This window comes from Ostrinia furnacalis, unplaced genomic scaffold (assembly GCF_004193835.3).
Source record: "Ostrinia furnacalis isolate ACB-3 unplaced genomic scaffold, ASM419383v2 OfSCF2409, whole genome shotgun sequence".
NCBI lineage: Eukaryota > Metazoa > Arthropoda > Insecta > Lepidoptera > Crambidae > Ostrinia > Ostrinia furnacalis.
Genome location: NW_021132648.1, coordinates 449,701 through 469,176, shown reverse-complemented (window position 1 = coordinate 469,176; position 19,476 = coordinate 449,701). Strand labels below are relative to the sequence as shown.

The following is a 19,476-nucleotide window of genomic DNA, read 5'->3' as shown; positions in this document are numbered from 1 at the left end:
TATTTTTTGAAAGTAGCCGCTAGGGGCGCTGCACAATATGTCATACATTTAAATGTCATTTTTTTACGTAGTCGCTAGCGAGCACACCTAACGTAAACTCATGGTAGGCACACAGAGCGTCGATATGACGTTACGGCTGCCAGGTGCGCAGTTAACTCGATTGGGCTGCAGAGCCTGTCGGTAGAGACTTAGGCTGGGTTGCACCATCTTACTTTGACTGTAACAAACGTCAAAAATGTGCCAAACTCCATATAAAATCCACCGGTTATCGTTATAATTACGGTCAAAGTTTGGTGGTGCAACTCAGCCTTAGAGTTCCCTTAGAGATGTCGAATGATTAAACTATTTAATCATGAAAATTATCAGACGTAATTGATGAGCACCTGTCATCATCACCGTCATCATTTCAGCCATAGGACGTCCAATGCTGAACATTGGCCTCCCCCAAAGATTTCCATAATGACCAGTTTGTAGCGGCTGCATCCAGCGCCTTCCTGCTACCTTTATAAGGTAGTCGCTCCACCACGCTGCGCTTGCACCTATACTTAGCTACATACATATAGTATGGATTATTATTTAACAGTGGAAGTCTAGCTTTATTAAATTAGGTAGGTATTCTTGTAATAAATTAGGCATACTGCTATCAGTACCAGGCCTGGCTCACTCCGCGCGGTACATCCGATAATTACCTACAGCGAAGCGCCCCGCCGGCGGGTATTATATCAGTCGAGTGTCACGCGCGCGCTCGTCAGGACGCTGGCATGCGTTGTAGTATGATTATAATTCTATGATCGAAGTATTATTTAAAAATGGACATAAAGAGAAAGAAATATTGTGCGGCGTTCGGGTGTTTAAATTCGAAAAGTAATCTACCGGATTTATCTTTTTTTTTCGCTTCCCAAAGATGCTGAAAGGTATGTTGGCCATGTAGGTAATCAATAATTCTTAGGATAGTATAGGAACCTAACCTACTATGAAGGTTTTCCATAATGAATGCATACTTACCTACATACGTACCTCATTACAAATAAGTAGATTTATTATTTTTTTACTAGACAGCAACCCTAACAGCGTAAGAAGAGTTCAGAGGCACGCGATAGAAAGAGACAAAACTTGTAGGTGAATAGAATTGTAGGTACGTAGTGCTGTGCGAGCTGAATTCTACTGTATCGCGTCGTAGCAAGACTCGCATTTATTTAAATCGTCTTGCGGAGTAATCCTTCTGTACCTGTACTATTACTTATTCTGTGTCAGTACTTAGTATTACACTATTGAAATTTAGGCTCGCTTTGAATACTAATTTCAGGCTTTGAAGTACGTAAGTATCAAGCTGATTCTGATAGAACTTTTAGTACATACTGGCTTGAAGATTAAATGATATCAATATCCTAGCAAATCTACATAACTTTAATAGGTAAGTGANTTGGATGCAATGCTATGGTACACATACCTAAAGAGAACAGAAGAAAGCTGAATGCGAAGTCACGTAAGCTAATCTTTGTAGGTTATAGCGATTGCACTAAAGGCTATCGGTTCATAGACCCTGAAAGAAAACTTGCAGTCATAAGCCGAGATGTTGTATTTCTAGAAGCCACAGTACAGAAAAATAAAGTTGATGATGTACCTGAAAAGAAAACAGAAATTAATAAACAAGAAAAAGAAGTTGATACAATAAATAATGAGAATAAAGAAGAAAACAAAAAAATAAAAAAGGTAGAATACTTACCAATATTTGAAGAACATGTTGAAGCTGAAAGAGGAAGTAATAATTTTGAGACAGAAAATACATATAATAATCCTTCTGATGATTCCTGCATAAATGATTCTGCTGAATTTGTGGATGTTAATGATGAAACATACTCACCCGATGAAACACTGGATTCTCCACCTCGTCATAATATGAACTTGAGACCACGGCGATTAGAAATATACCAGAATGATCAATCTGCCACATCTATGATATGTATGAGTGATCCACAAAGCGTAGAAGAAGCTCTTAGTAGTGAGAAGGCTGATAAATGGCAAGAGGCAATGAATAAAGAATATCAATCTTTAATTAAGACAAACACATGGAATATAAAACTAACAAAGGCTGAAAATGAACAGAACATCTTGAAAAATTTACCATATCAAGAGGCGAAATACATGTCATTATCTTCTGCAATACAGGAAACTCCTTGCCTAAAACAACTGGAAGAAAAGTTCTGGCCGAGTCACAAAGGTATTCCAACTGTTCTCTATTGTGATAACCAGAGTGCTATTAACCTTTCAGGAAACTCGATGCATCACGCGCGCAGCAAGCAAATTGACGTGCGTTATCACTTCGTGCGAGAAAAATTTTCTGCGAACCAAATTTCCGTTCGATATCTATGCACAAGACACATGGTTGCAGATGCTCTGACGAAAGGACTTCACAGACCGAAGCATGAAGACTTAACTGCATCAATGGACTTAACTACAAAACGTTCGCGTCCAGGGGAGCATGATGAAGTGTGAACGCAACTCGTTTTGTGTTGTCTATGCACATCTCTACTCTCTCCGGTCTATGGTCACGGTGTGCGCGTTTCTATTGTTTTATTTGTTTGATAAAATAAAACCAAGTTTATTTCCAATCTAAAGATTTATTATTTCATCAGTAAGCAACATAAAATATGTCTTGTTAGTTAGCTATGTCATGTTAGTTTTGTCTGCTGTACAATAAACTTACTGTTTTGTTAAGTTGTAACCAAGGACATGAACAAACAGAAATAGAGAAACAAATAGGTTTAATTATTTGAATTTCAAGTGCTCGTATTTTGTTGCGGCTGCTATACAAATGTTTTCCAAGGTATATGGGCCATCTGAAATAACACAAATACGAAATGTTTGGTAATTGGTAAACCAGTTATACAGGGCAGGGTATCTTTAAACAATAGATTACCTCACAACTATCGATAGGCCTCCTCAAGATCTCTATAATATCAAAATTTGACCTTAGTATAACATTTTATTTTTAGGAAATTGCCACCTTGTTCTCATAAAATTCAGCAAACGAATTCCAAAGTATTAAAAAGAAGAAAAGGAAAATTTAATTCGTGATCTCGCATCGCAATTGCAAGTGATAATTTTCTAAAAATACAAAAAAACTTAAAAATTTCGAATAGGTACCGTGATATTTTTACCTGGTCAAAATTATATGTAATATGAGAAACCATAGTGAGGCTTATCGATAGTTACAAGGTTATCCATTGTTTTTGGGACACCCTGTTTATTATGTTTGTAGCTCTTTGACGAAAAAAATATGAGTCTTTTTAATTAGTAATACATAAGTTCACGTGTAAGAAAACGAAACAACCTATCAGAGTAAAGTAAATACAAATGAGTAGGTCATCTTCATAGAAACGCACCGAGCGCGGTTTGTATGTGAGCGCGCCAATACGACTCGTTCGCGCTAAGTTTGCCGGTCCGTGGAATGCGCGTCCCCTCCTCCAACCGCGATTAATTGGTGATTATACGCAATTGAGTGTTTTATGTTACGCAAATACACAATTTTTATCAATATTAATAAATAAAAAATATTTTCAATATAGTTTGCTAAAGTTATAGGCCCTTTCCTTCGAGTGACGTCATATCGCCAGCGGCAAACTTATCGCGAACGGATAGTATGCGGCGCGCACGAACACACTGACAAAATTTAGCGTGGATTAGCGGGATGTTGCGCCGAATTTTGTCAGTGTGTGCGTGCGCGCCGCATACGAACGTATTGGCGCGCTCACATACAAACCGCGCTCAGTGCGTTTCTATGAAGATGACCTACTCATTTGTATTTACTCTGCTATTAGCGACTAAACTACTCGTATTACCAATATGAAACCATTCAGTAGTAGGGATGCCGGATTCAGTTCTAGCTGCAGATAGGGCCTCTCTGATTGCAAAGGGCACCACCACTGCCATGCATATCGGAGGTTCACCAGTCACTAAAAATAAATAGGTCTCCATCAATCTAAGGCATACATCAAAATACGTCACTTCTTCCTTTATAGTAAACACTACCTTTAGCTCCAAGAGCTATATCACCGCTATACGAATTTTCTTTGAAATAGACTCTGAAGTCCTGGGGGATATCTCTAGCCTGAGGCACATGGTAGTTCCAGGAGCGATCTGTGAGGAGTTCGCCAGTCTTAGCATATACCAGATTCTCACAGGTCCAGTATCCCATACCCATTATGAAAGCACCTTCCACCTGTTCACAAAAAATTTTTTTTGTTCAGTTATTAACATCATGATGGATATAAACACTTTAAATTGATATAAGCTGTCGCTTCTTTTACCTGACCAACATCTATAGCAGGGCTTATGCTCCTCCCTACATCTTCCAACAAATCAACTCTCAGCAGCTGAAATTCTCCAGTAAGGACATCTACTTCAACCTCTGCCAAAGTCACACCAACCGCAGTAAATATTGGAGACACAAACTCTCCAATGAATTCATGAACTTGCAAATCTATGTTAAGTGCAAACGCTTTTTTGATTAATTTCTCCCAAGGTGGATTCAACAATAAAATTCTAATTGGCGCCAATCTTTTCAATAGCTCTTTACAACACTTCTCTACACCTCTACCGATATTCTGCGATGTAATGCTACTACCTGTCAAAAAAGCATTCGGAGCTGTTGTAGTATTGCTTGCTTTTATTTGAATCTTATCCATTGGTATCTTTAGTAAATAAGCACAAATCTGAACAGCTTTCGTGTTGATGCCTTGTCCCATCTCGACGCCTCCATGAGTGATAATGACTGATCCATCTCCGTGATATACTGAGAGATTCACGTCGAAATAAGCAGGACTCAAAGGATTCCATTTCATAAACGACCATCTCAAACCACGTTTTTTCCAACGGTTTTCTTTATTAAACTTGTCGACAGCTGCTCTTCTGTTATCATAATCGGATTTACTTTTAACACTATCAACCATTGTTTTATATTCCCCATACTTTGTTTCTTCTACGTTAGCAAATCTTACATCTAAAGGGTCTAATTGCATTTCGTATGAGATCTGTTCCATAATCCATTCTGCCATTGCAATATGCTCTAATGTTCCTAAAATTAAAATTCGTGAAAAGTTTTTATAACGTTTTAGTTGATTCCATTTAATTTTTATTACCTGGTGCTCTGCAATAAGTATTTTTCGCATTGTCTGTATTGGTGTTATAGCATTTGTAACTCCATCTGAGCCTATCGTAGCAGTTACTATATGAATCAAAACCAAGTAGAGCTACTATTTCACTACTAATATAGCCATTGTCTTCGTAGATGTCGCACTTCATGTTTTGTACTTTCCCTTTTTTATTTACTCCGACCTGCGAAGTAGGTAAATATTCTACACAAGCTCCTAATTTTAATAATGAAACAATTTCAAAATATCAAATACTTCAAAGTTTGCTGAACAAGGGAATCTCTTTCCCACAGTTCTCATGGACGACGTTAAAGACTGTATAAAACGACATGGTCTGTTCAGCTTTTGTGTTACAAGACTACAAGCAATGGCTAGCTGTGTAGGTCTCGATATCTTCAAACCAAAGGCGCCGCCGAGTCGACGAACATGAACGTCAATTCTGAAAAGTAAAATTTTCTTTAAAATGTGAACAACTTCAATAAAACCGATGCACTGAAAGGTACATAAATGTTACTTATTGAGTTGAATCTTCAATGCCTGTGATATCATATTCTGAATAACATCCGTCCATTGAGTCGTTGTAAACACTTCCATTCCTTCTTCTGTCGGTCGTGTTATGCAAGTCATCGTCTCCATACAGAAATGGTATTGGCCGTATATTGTGTATTCAGTTTTGATCACCTTTGCAACATCAAAGCCTTTTTCTATTGCAGGAAACGGTAGCAACAATTTAGATCTTGACGCATCGTTTTTGGCCACTTTGATATCCAGTACAGGCTCTTTAACATTACTGTATTTCACTTTTACCATTTTGGCCGCCTTTTCAGCAATGCTGCGTGTTTCAGCCACTATTATGCCTAAAGGCTGATTGTAATATTTGACTTTTTTACTACACAACACTTCTTCACTTGCAACAAAAATCAATGTACCTACTGGGATGAAGTTATTAGGTCCTGGAATATCATCGGCAGTGTAAAACGCGATAACCCCAGGACAGTTCTGTAAATATTTATTATGATTACGAATTTTGGTAGATACGTTTATGAAAGTGTAGATTATAAATAGTTTTACCAAAGCATCGCGGGCATCTATCGACTCTATGTCAGCTATAGCCACGTCACTTGTGGCATATGTTGCAAACACTTCACGTGTAATTGAAGGTAAATCTTCTGTATACTTCGCTTCACCGGAACATTGAATCTTAAAATCAAACAAAGTGTTACATCAACTATCTATTTAGTTTCTGAGGTTGATTGTGGTTTAGCTTTAGCTACATTTTAGTTTATCGTCGATAAAATAAAGGTAGGTACCTCTTTTGAGTAAGTAACGTCAATAAATTGTAGGTATTTTAAGTTTACTTATCTTTTTTCCTTGCCGTAAGGGCAACAAAAATAAAATACCTACCTACTTACCGTTCTAAATTCAAAGTAGGACGATTGTGTTATTTTTAAACATTACGCGGAAAAACTTCGATTAGGTATATAAATTAACATGTAAAGTGTAAAAAAAAGTATGTCATACCAGACCCTCCATTTTCTCCACAGGTTGGTTTAAAGGATACAATCTTCGGTCTGTAGAATATTCCTGACTGGCTTTCGACACCGGTCTAGATTTATTTAGGTCTACAGACCCTGATTGATGTCTAGGGTCTAATTTACCAACTGGACATAATGATAATAAGCTCTGAAAGTAATTATAATAATTTGAACACACAAAAAGAACGCTTAGATTGATGGTTTCAACTAATTTTAATAAATACTAACTTTATAAAACAACGCTACAGCCAACTGTTTTCTATAACTAGCCGATGGTTCAGGTGGATTCTCAACAACCTCTAACTCATTAACTAAGGAACTAATTGCTGATTGCAAAGTTTCATTTTCAAATAACATCTTCTCTTTCAGCATAGTTTCAGTTTCTTTTGCTCTGTTGAACGACGAAGATAAACCACCGTAAACTATTCTAGCGTCTTTTACTTTACCATCTTCGTTTTCCAATTTGTAAAGAAATCCTGCATTGACAATAGCATGCGCGTTTTGAGCACGAGGCATTATCTAAAAAACAAGCAAATTTTTAAAATACCCTCCAGTTCAGTATGAAACACCTTATATTCCAAGTTCTAACATAGGCTTACTTTGTAAGTGACGACTTTATATGAATCATTGAATGGTGGTAACATTATATTGTACAAAACCTTATTTTTCATGTCTGTTTCCAAAAATTGTTGCATTGTCAATGTCTCTTTGCGCTCACGAGAATTCACTGAAAATAATCAAAGTAAAGACATGTCTTATTGCAGGTGTACGAGTTTGTTACCTATTTTCTCGTAATAACTACTTTGCGTCTAAATTACTTACAAATGGTCAGCATAGCTCCAACCGTTTCAAGTAAAATGAAAATGTCGGAAGGAAATTCCTTGTGTTGATGCTTTATCATGAGATTGCCTCCAATTGTCCCTAACTGAAATCATTAGATTGCCATTATAAAAAGAAATATTGCAATGGTTAGTAGCAGACTTGTTTTGCGATAAGTCTCTTACATTCTTTACAGGAATATTGGCTACCAAATTCATGTGATCTGCAAATTTTTGTAAATAACCAAAATATTCTTCCTTAGAAACATTCTGAAAGATGTTTATCATTTCATTGAGAGTTGTAGCAGCACCAATGATGAGGTTCTGATCCATCATGTAACCTTTTAGCTCTTTCACTTTATTGATATCTATTAAAATATGCGGATAGTCCTCAATCGGGTATACTCCTGTAGAAAAACTGAACGAATTAGATCTTCGTACAATAGCGTAGGTACATTGTTAATGGTATAATTGCGAGTTTTACCTTTAGCAGTATTTCCTGCAACTAGCATATAAGACTCATTTCCTTCTACGTCCAAGATTTCAAAAATATCTCCAACTTTTTCTACTGTGTACCATATTTTTCCATCTTTAAGGGCTTTTTCAACTTTACCCACTGGTAAAGCATCGTCTTTGGTGATATGGCACCAAACTTTATCGTTACATTTCTTGGTGCATGATTTGTTATTGTTTTTGCATAAAGTAAGATTTTCGATGTCGGTAATTTTGCTGCAAGATGGAGAGTCTTTGGCAAACAATTTAAACGCATCCAAGATTGGCCTGTAGCCTGTACACCGGCAGATGTTACTCGCAAAAGATTTTTCGATATCGAGCATTGAAATATCTTTTTTGGTATTTATGAGACTGCAAAGCAAACGTATGGTCATCGTAAGTATTTTTATTTGGGAAAATTCGAATGATTCAAGCCCTAACCGATAACAATTGCAAAGATTTTTCAATGTGTATGTTACATCAGGGCATCAAACCCAGAAACTTCCGATTGCGGAAGTCTAACTAATATTCTATAGAAGCACCGACATGCCTTTATTCAAGTGAACGTATTTTTATTTAAAAACTACTCACTTATACATAGCCATGACCCAACCAGGAGTGCAGTAGCCACACTGAGTGCCGTTCTTCTCAGCAAGCACTTTCTGAATCTTGTGGTAGCCATTGAGTCGGTTACCGACTTTCTCTATGGTGGTGATATCCCAGTTTTGGCACGAAGGGAGCGAGACCAGACACTTAAAAATTGGAAAGCTTAAAATGTAGGAATCTCTTGGCTAGGAAGTATTATGTCTATAACAACAATTTTGGCTACTGTCGGTGCAAGTTCGTAGCCAACTGCACACAGAAACCAGTAGTATCGCTGTTCGTCTGCTGCTGCTCCTCTATGCAGTCGGGTACGAACTTGCACCTTTACCAAATCATCAGAATTCTTGAGGATCGGAGAGGTTATTTTTACTTATGGTAAAGTAAACCTTACGTGGATTTGATAAATTGAACATATTATACTTACAGAATTAACAGCAACGGGCTGCTCTCCTGGTGCTTTGATGGCAGAGACGATGCACGCGCCGCATCCACCCTCGCGGCACATGTATTTTGTTCCACGCAGCTCTAAATGATTCCGAAGGTAATCTACCAGGGTCATGTCTGAGCTGATGTCGTTGCTAGAGACTGAAATTTAAAATAACTGTAGGTATACCTGCTGCTCCTCCTTTGCTTTCGTGGTTCAATGATTATGCAGTTGTTTTGGCTGCCTCGCGCGTGTCTAGATGATAAGATTTCTTTTTTAAATGCAAAAATGAGAGAAGCAATTAAGTCGAGGTCGAGTAAGTACGTAAAATGCGAAAGAACGCATTGAAAAAACGCAATGAAGACACATTTACGCACGTAAATAGGTAGGTACCTAGGTAGCAACGAAGCCGATCCAACCAATACACGTGCCGAGAGCATTTGAAATAAATTCTTAATTTGTTGATATTTTGTTATTATATTATTATTAACTACAAAAATAATTAACTTTTAAAAAAAATAAAACCGACTTCAAATGCGTGAACACAAAAAAAAACTAAAAATTAAAAAAAAGTTATACCCTTGGGGTGAAATATTTTCTTCAAATTCGCATGAAACCACTCTTTTGATAATACCTATTCAACAAAAAAATAATCGTTCAAATTGGTTCATAATCGGCGGAGATATTGCGTATAAAAAAGTTCATCCCCAATTTTCCACCCTTGGGGGTGAATTATTTTCTTCAAATTCGCATGAAACCACCCTTTTGATAATACCTATTCAACAAAAAAATAATCTTTCAAATTGATTTATAATCGGCGGAGATATTGCGTATAAAAAAGTTCATCCCCAATTTTCCACCCTTGGGGGTTGTTTTTTCTATTATTAAATTTAAATGGGACCACCCTTGAGGTATCACCTATACGCCGAAAAAAGATTTGTTCAAATCGGTTCGGCGGAGTTATCGCGTAACAAACATAGAAAAAAAAACATACTGGTCGAATTGAGAACCTCCTCCTTTTTTGAAGTCGGTTGAAAAAAAAATAGCTTACTAATGTTGATGAAGAGGCATAAATAAAAAAATAAAAAAATAAGTATTAAGTAATATAATAATAAAATAAAATACAACGATGGACGTGTGGCTAGTTTTAAATTAAGACAACATCACCAGAATCGTCAGTCTCACTCTCCACTGCAGAAGCAGTTATTCATCAAAATAATTTAGTTGGCAAATGCAGGATTTGGCTTACACTCCCCACGCTGCGCTACAGCCCTGGACAGACGGGTTGAGCTTGGGGAGGCTTGAACCGTCGCCGACGTCCAGGACATCGCAGGAGACACTACCATCTCCATGCCCCCTCTTATGGGTCCTCGGCCACATGACATGGAGCGTTTGGTGGCTGCTAAAGGAGGACCTGTGGTGACGGCGCGCGCATGTATTCACGCGAACTCTTAGCGAAGAACAGGGGTACTTATAGGTACTCCCCTGAAGCCAGTCGTCGCAAACGAGCCACAGTCTGGGGTGTAGCCGCAAAAGAATGTCTAGGCCGTCTAGCTCGGGTAATAACTTGCAGTTCTGTCCCAAGGACTTTAGGAGGACACCGTCAGGTTTTAGTGAGTAGGGGTTTTAGTGAGTAGGCCCTTTTTTTTTGTTATGTGGGGCTCTCCCCTCCAGAAGGGAGGGGCCTACCCACTAAAAATCCACCATCTCCGTCTCGCTGAGCATAGATGGGAGCCGGTGTAGCGAGGCCTTTCCCGACATGTTCCACCTATGCGCAGACCGTCTGCTATGCGTGCAGACTCCATCTTCGACCACGCTATCTTTTATTTTACAGTGACAGTTTTTTGCACTGCCACTGGCCACTCGGAGATATACAACTATATACAAATTAATGATACAAATGTACAAAGTGCTTATCTATATTTACATAATATACAATGGAGGCCAGCGGGTAGGTGTAAAGGTCTATCCGCTGGCACTCATAATGGACCTTACGCTATGACTAGTATTTGACTATGTGTCAGAGACGACGCGCAAAAGCACGTCGCCTCCGGCCCAACCTTCTCCGCCGAGCAGGGTCAGCGAGGGGATCTACCTCCCTGGCTCGCTCGGCTTCCTCCTTTGCCGACATAACAGTCTCGCAAAAGACTTTCACCGCGTCCCATCCGTTGTCACTGCCGACCATGGCTCTAACCACCGCCGGCAGTGTTAAATCCAGTCCGATATTTGCGCATAGCGCAGCTCTTTGTTGTGTCCATTCCGGGCAGTCTTCCAAGGTGTGCTCCGCTGTATCGACATCGGCGCCACAANGGCTTCCTCTTTTGCCGACATAACGGTCTCGCAAAAGACTTTCACCGCGTCCCATCCGTTGTCACTGCCGACCATGGCTCTAACCACCGCCGGCAGTGTTAAATCCAGTCCGATATTTGCGCATAGCGCAGCTCTTTGTTGTTTCCATTCCGGGCAGTCTTCCAAGGTGTGCTCCGCTGTATCGACATCGGCGCCACAATGGTGACATTGAGGTGTCCTCTCCCGACCAATACGGTGCAGGTATTTCCCGAAGCAACCATGCCCGGTCAACACCTGCACCATGCGATATGTGAGAGAACCACTGCTCCTCTCTACCCACTGTCGTAAACAAGGTTGTAGAGCGGCGACTGTTCGATGCCCAGCACTGGGCTCCTCCAGCCATTCTGCCCACTCATCTAACATCAAAACACGGGCCTCGTCTAGCCAGTGCTCGATTTCGCGGGGGGCAGGAGGGTTACCATCGCGCCTAGCGGCAGCGGTTCGGTAATATACCTCTGACAGCACCTTGGCCTCGACCTCCCACGGTGGAGTGCCCGCGAGTGCACATGCTGCTTCCCTTGAGGTCGTGCGGTATGCCCGGCTACGCTTAAGGCAGTTTACATAAGATGATCAGACGCTTGCCTTGAGCTAATTAATTAATTACACTGTTAATCTTAGTCCAAGATATCCTGTAAGGAAGGCAGCTAGCAAAAGTCTTGGACCCTGTCCTGGAAGTTAGAAAAATTGAAAGTTCTCATTAGGGAAGTGTGAACGTGTATTCGTACATATTTACGAGTTATTAACCAACCCCTACAGGCTGGTGTTTATCAGGAAGCGTCCACCTTTTCCTAATCTGAGTCGGACGTCGATTAATTTAGTTGCGGGTCCAATAATAGTTTAACTTTCCCCCGGGAAAAACTTGACCTTCACTGGTTGAGGTCAAACACATACAAACTAGGGTCTTAACGGAATCCTTGTGAACCAGAAAAATATATTTTGGTCGCGCAATAATGATCAGTTGCTGCTCATCATAACGATAAGAAGAAGGAAATTATTGTAACTGATAATTTAATAGAACCAAGCCAAGGTCCTTTTTGTATAAAAATATTATTAAAGCCTATGATCATTCGCATAATACTTAATTCAGCATTGACACCAGAAGATTACCAACACTTATAGCACACTTGAAAGCTAAACGACAATGTCCATGACAACAAAGCAATAATCCACACAAATTGCAGTTTCCTTTTAGCTAATAACTATTATGTCGACGCAGGCGCAGGTTTCGTCAGAGTGACGTAACAATCGTGTCTTTATTCGAACACTCTCATTACGGCAATTGACATAATGTGTGATTGGGTGTGGTGCAAGTGATAAGGTGATAACGAATAGAAATAATAAGAGTATCGTGTCGCTTGGTCGATATTTAAGAACTCTTCAAGCTTTGCGAATCGAGACACAAATAATCAATTGTTACGTATTCATATGCGACCTCTTGGGTTATTGATGGGTTAAAGTGGTGCAACTCAGCCTTAACAAACTTGAATTTTAAAACAAATTAACAGAACACAAATTTATATTCTAACATCAAATAAATTGTTCTTAATGCGTTTAATGAAATTAAAGGTAAACTATTCAAACGCACTTCTCTACATTTCAGCCAATTGCAATCCACTACTGGACGTCAACCTCCAAGAAGATTCAAAGCGCAAGGTCACCCTTTTTTTACTCGACCGTCTTTTTGAAGATATCGTACATCAAAAAAAGTCCTCATTAAGTAGTCTCCACTCTAGAACCCATTTACGTAGAGTAACAAATATGACTAAACTACTTATCAAATTAAGTGACAGAATAGACCTTCTGCCGAAAGACCTCGGTCACAATTTTATTTATCTGTCTTATAACTTGTACCACACACTATTGCATCGGCAATGCGAGCGAAATGTGTTAACAGTCTTTTGTATAGATCAAACCGTGTTTGGTACTCAATGGGTCCGATGAAAAATTGCAACTACACTGAACTGGATTAACTGGTGGGTTGACTAACACGCCTGTAATGTGAACGATGTTATCAGAAAGCTAATTGGTGGATTTATCGTAACATGGGTGAGATTTTGGCAAGTTTGTGAATTTGAGAAGAATGGTCTAACTAAAGTCTGTCTTCACTTTAGTCTGACAGATATTTCTTTTCTTCTTCTAACATTGAGCACGTTGTAACTGACGTTATATCTGTCACCGTAATATTGTGAATTCCGTCAGATTTTAATCTGACGTAGTTAAATTACAATCTAACCTAACCTAACCCACTGTTAGTTTACAATTTCATATTATAAACTGACGGAGTTCACAATTTCGCGTTGACATATCCATTTGTTGAGTCAGACTTCATGAGCCCAGACACCTGATATTACTTTATGGCGATAGGAATACTCCTAAAATAAATATTCTGACTAAATTACTAATTGCAAGTTTGATCTATGACAGTCGGCTATCCTCAATTCCACAACTCAACCTTCACTAATCGGGGGCTTTATTGGCAGTCAAACTGTAGATTCTAATGTTTGACCTAGCGATTTAAATTTTTCTTTTTACTAGTTACCGCACTTATTATAAACTAGCGCTCCCTTCTCAAATAGAGGTCAGCAGGGAAGCAAATATTCAACCTACTCGTATGTTACATTATTAACAATTATGTAAACATAATCACCGGATACTTAATACCCATAATTAAATCTTTACTATCACACTAATATCAGTTAAATAACACATTCGTATTAACATACAGTAGATGGCAATACCGATAGTATTGCCTTAAGCCTTCCATAGATAACTGGCAATATTTTGTGTGGGAGGTTCTTAGAGACACTTTTATTGCTTTGTTATTTACAACTGATATTTATATGGCTTTCACCAGCCTTGATAATTCAATAAAGTTATTGGTATTTGCTTTAGATACAGGTTGTATTGAGGTTCCAATGATGTAAATGATTGGCGACAACTATAAGGCTGTTTAAATAAATTGATTAGGAACTTTATGTATTAACGACCTAATCAATACGAACGAGTATGTACAAGGTATATGCTTTTAGGGTTTTATAGTCGTGTAAGGTTCTATAACAGAGTAACTTTCATACCTATAACTTCGCACCTGCACCTGTATCTTATTTTTTTTAAATATGTACTACGAGAGCCACAAAGTAGGCCGAAGGCAAATCTACAAGCTTGGAAGCACAAGCTAAATGTAGCCACTTTCAGGCAGCTAAATAAACATTAGATTTACAACAATATAAATACATGGTGTCCCAAAAACAACGTGCCAAACTTAAGGAGATGCTATACTAATGAATGACCAAAATATCTCATTTGTTTGGGATACAGATATGTAAAAGTTGAACCAAAGAGCCGTTAACCTCTAGTTCAGTTAAAATAGTCTTGCCTTTCCTATGACAATAAGTCAAGGCTGCTCCAATCCTTTATTAACTAAAGTCCATATCCAAATTGGCAATTTCACAAGTCACCGCAATTAGCAACACGAGTGCTCGAACGTCGCTGCCGCACACTGGGCCACCAGTGGCTATCATACCAAATGGCAGTGGCTATCACCGTATCGTATGTTAACAAAAGAGTTGACATAAATATTCATTTTGAAAAGTAGGAATTGCCCCCTTAAATACTTAGAAGTTGGGGGGTAGTACCCCACTTGTAGATAAAAACTTCTTACCCTCAGTCGCCTATTACACCTTGTAGCCACTAAACTAAGCTTCTATCGAATCAATCATCAATTAATAGATCCTTGTACTCGTTTAGCCACTAATGATAAATAATTAGATACTGTTTTTAGGCAATGACTTCTAGACTTTGCTAGGCACATGACAGTACAGTGGCTTATTGTGGGGCAAAGTACTGACTGATGCATATCATTACGTGTGGCTCGACGCAACTACTCGTGTCATAGGAAGTTTGCGTTTACCATACAAAATCTATTATTTATTGCGCCCGCAACTTGTATTAGCCACTAGTGGCTATCTCGCTCGAGTCCGCCACCAGTGGCCTAGCGTGCGGCCAACTTGTAATGGGTCAATTGTCTTCAATTCACTACAATACGATTCGTCCATTGTCAGTCTGTTGCAACGCCGAATCTAATATCTGACCCAGATATGGAATCGAGTTGGAATTTGGGCAGTTATGTTATAAAATTTTACTTCGACAAACGCGTGCCGAATTCAGGGCCAACGATAATTATAAATAAACGTATTTTATTTATATGGTGTTGTACTTACAATAAAATGTTGAGAAAAGCTTTCATTTTTAGTAAAAGATATAGCTTGTTAAATGTTACCATAAATATTCAAATTACACGTTCTAAAACCATTAGTTAACTTCATCGATCAGAAGTTAAATTAACATCTAGTTAAAGTCTAATGAAGGAAGCCTCAATTACCCTGCTTTGTGTAGCGTGAAGGATACTGAAAAAATACTACTAAAAGTATACATAGTTTTAGGTCGCTGGCACACAGTATAAAGGCCGTAGCACATTTATCAACCCGGATAGGGATTGTAACCGTATCAACTCGAAGGTGGTCAGTATTCTTTGTATGAAACTCCATACTGCAACGCACACTGAGGCTGGTTTTAGTGTCACGCAGACTGTCAGTGCGGATCGCTCCGCACAGCCGATCTGTATGAACTGCCAGGGAGCGGAGCGGTTCCTCCGGACCGCATTACTCTAAAACGCTCCCTAGAAGTTCATACAGATCGGCCGTGCGGAGCGGGTCCGCACCGGACGGTCCGCGTGACACTAAAACCAGCCTTATCCGCACCGTAACGTAAACGCCTTGCCTCGCGATTGACAGCGCGCGAAGGGCGATGACAGCCCGAAAAAGGCGATACGGTCGCAACACCTGCATAGCCAGGATATACCATATACTTACATAGTTTGACCATCAATTAAACCCAATCAGTTAAGTTTGAATAGTTCAGGATAACTGTCTGTGTTGTAGATTTATCGGTAGAGGCTCCGACACTTATCGTCTAATGCCTGGTCCGTGAGCACGTAGAATTTTGGCCAATGACCCCAAGCTACCCATCCTTATCGCTCGCGCGTAATTATGTTGCTGTCGCGCTCGCACACTCACTGCGGGCGCCCGTCGAACAGTCGCGACAGCAATATAATTACGCGCGAGCGATAAGGATGGGTAGCTTGGGGTCATTGGCCAAAATTCTACGTGCTCACGGACCAGGCTTTATCAATAAATGAACTTTAATCGTCATTATCATAAATCATAAGTTGTTAGGGGTTAGTAAGTCCACTATGAATTATGATCTAAGGACTAAGTTTGTAAACAGTAGTACTACAGTTGTGCAAGTGAGCAGGTATTTCCTAGCTTTGACCTACGACATTTGGAACTATAATGAAAGCAGTGACAAAACCACTACAATGTAAGGCTACTGTTTTTGCGCATGGGCATTTCAGTTAGAAGTTGAAATTTGTAAAACGCCTACACATAAGGTTTAGGTGTGAAATGTACATGTAATTTTGTTTTCGTTGGTTGCGCCATTCCATAGGATGTTGTTAAAAACCTGTCTTCATAATATCAATAAATTAGATCGTTACTTCAGTCAAATGACGTCCACTGCTGGACAAAGGTCTCCCTCAAGGATTTTCACGACGAACGGTTCTGCGCTGTCCGCTTCCAGGTTCTTACCACGACCTTCACCAGATCGTCGGTCTACCTAGTAGGAGGCCTGCCCACATTACGTCTGCACTCGAGAACTTTTCTGCCATAGCGGCCATCAGCTCTACGAGCTATGTGACCCGCCAACCGCCATTATTCCGATGCATGAAGAAATTGTCAACATATGGAGATTTTATATGATTGCGAACTCCTCAACGACATTCCAACAAATGATAAAACTCGCTAATAGATTTGACATGTACATAATTAATATCAAAAGTTGCAAAAAGGCAAACATGTGTAATTTATTGGCCATATTATAATGATGTTTGGTTAAAACAGACGGAATCGCAACATACTCGTATAATGAAGTGTGGAATTATGCAAGGCACGTTCCTGCGAAATGACGCAAAAGTTCGTATCTGCAACTCAAATATAGGATCAAAGGTTATCATCAAAGTAATTTACCGCCACCACAAGGGATGGGGAAACTATCGATATCGGCATTTTAATCGGACGGATTCCGCAATGACCCAGTTCATAACACTAGCGCGAACTGATAAGGTACGAAGCGAAAATGTGCTTTACATCATCTTAGCTTTAACAGCGCAATATTGTCAATTTAACTGTACAGATATTGTAATTTATGAGGAGGGAGATAATCATAATATTTTACCTTAAGTAAACAATTTTGTAGCAAATAATTTCGTAAATGATAATATAGGAACAACATTGTTTAACGATGACAATCGATACTGCAAAACTACGGTTTGATTGAGATAAATAGCGAAAAGTATTAAGCAAAAATTAAAAGAAGTGATCTGGATAACGTTAAATTAAATAATTAAAACTCTTGCACAGCTTGAACAAATCATGACTATAATTATACATATTTCACGATGATAAAATAAAATGTTTATCCGACTTCCATAAGAACGTTATTAATCAATCAATTTTCATGCTATCAAAATGAGGCGAACCAATTTTCAATACAAATTAATAAACTCAGACGGGGCAAAGGCTATCATTAAGTAGTTCACACCCGTGACTAGCATTGTGAACTGTATTATCAAGTATCAATACTGTCTTTCTGTAGTCTGGCCAATTTTGTAATTTTGTCTAAAATGGCGCAATTTTAATTATGCACGCCAAAGCTTAGCAGGGCAGAGGTTATCAACTCAATTTAGTACCGCCACTGGCTATAGAATGTGGTCAATCCTTAAAGGCTTTGGTGTAGTTTAAAAAGTGAAAATATCCTGGTAAACTGCCTAGTGGTTATTGCAGAACTTTTTGGGTTCGATTCTCAGAAAAACAATGAATATTTTTGATAAAAAAGATCCAGTCATCCCAATTTCAATATGATACGCGAGCGACTTGACAACGATTTTTATTATCGATATTTCTGATTACGTACAACACTGGGCATCCTTTTACATAATATTGATTCTTGTAACATTGTTGACCGACTGACAAAAGGGACCTTTCGAACTGTTGTTTTATTCAATATGCCATAATTACAATAAAGTTGTCATCGTGTACCGAAACTGTCGGAACCTTGCTGTTTACGATTGAAACACCAACGCTGTCTTATTAAGTTACTGATTATATTATTATTTATAGGTTATTGAAGATATAATCGGGACTATTCCTCTCATTCCCACCACTGCAACTCCTGTGTAGCCAGGATCTACAGCTTGACCGCCACAAAAACCCAACCAATGAAGGTCAAGTTTGTCCCGCGGGAAAGTTAAACTGTCATTGGACCCGCAACGAAATTAATCAGAAGAACATAGGAGGAGTTCGAAATTAAGATATAATCGTTGAATTAGTTTCAATCTAACTTTTAAACGACCACAAAGGTTGTGTGGGAAGGTATAGTTCGTGACAAAGTGGTCAAAAAGATGACAACACAACCTTATTCCAATTGCCTTTTAAAAAGACACTGCTCATTTTTCAACCGACTTCAAATAAGGAGGAGGTTCTCAATTCGACCCGTATGTTTTTTTTTTTTTTCTATGTTTGTTACGCGATAACTCCGCCAATTATGGACCGATTTGAACAAATCTTTTTTCGGCGTATAGGTACCTCAAGGGTGGTCCCATTTAAATTTAATAATAGAAAAAACAACCCCCAAGGATGGAAAATTGGGGATGAACTTTTTTATACGCAATATCTCCGCCGATTATAAATCAATTTGAACGATTATTTTTTTGTTGAATAGGTATTATCAAAAGGGTGGTTTCATGCGAATTTGAAGAAAATATTTCATCCCCAAGGGTGGAAAATTGGGGATGAACTTTTTTATACGCAATATTTTTAATTTTTAGTTTTTTTTTGTGTTGACGCATTTGAAGTCGGTTTTATTTTTTTAAAAAGTTATCTAGTAAAACAGACCAAAGAAAGAGCTTGAAAAACAAAACACCGTCGACGTAAGAGGCTTATCAACGGCTTTTGAGATTGAATTTGTGACATAGTTTTGATAGAAAG

General features: G+C 38.8%; 2 protein-coding genes across 3 annotated transcripts; both read right to left on the bottom strand.

Annotated features, from left to right (window-relative positions):
• Positions 1 to 128: 128 nt before the first annotated feature.
• Positions 129 to 9,185, bottom strand: LOC114355434 (xanthine dehydrogenase/oxidase). 2 transcript variants are annotated; one of them, XM_028308273.1, is made up of 17 exons: positions 9,026 to 9,185; positions 8,590 to 8,750; positions 7,991 to 8,370; positions 7,693 to 7,913; positions 7,511 to 7,613; positions 7,288 to 7,415; positions 6,917 to 7,207; positions 6,675 to 6,836; positions 6,225 to 6,353; positions 5,668 to 6,152; positions 5,409 to 5,592; positions 5,142 to 5,337; positions 4,311 to 5,077; positions 4,033 to 4,222; positions 3,843 to 3,956; positions 2,708 to 2,840; positions 129 to 217 (listed from the first exon to the last, which is right to left on the bottom strand). In XM_028308273.1, exons 1-16 carry the CDS (start codon positions 9,158 to 9,160, stop codon positions 2,770 to 2,772), a joined length of 3,717 nt encoding a protein of 1,238 aa, XP_028164074.1. In that variant the 5' UTR covers positions 9,161 to 9,185; the 3' UTR covers positions 129 to 217; positions 2,708 to 2,769. The 2 variants fall into 2 exon arrangements, with proteins under 2 accessions (XP_028164074.1, XP_028164073.1); XM_028308272.1 differs by lacking the exon at positions 129 to 217 and adding an exon at positions 1,290 to 1,418 and having other exon boundaries at positions 2,640 to 2,840.
• A 2,048-nt stretch (positions 9,186 to 11,233) lies between these two features.
• LOC114355443 (uncharacterized) lies at positions 11,234 to 11,737 on the bottom strand. The gene has a single exon (XM_028308283.1). The coding sequence runs from the start codon at positions 11,735 to 11,737 to the stop codon at positions 11,234 to 11,236; it is 504 nt and encodes a 167-aa protein (XP_028164084.1).
• Between the last annotated feature and the right edge of the window lie 7,739 nt (positions 11,738 to 19,476).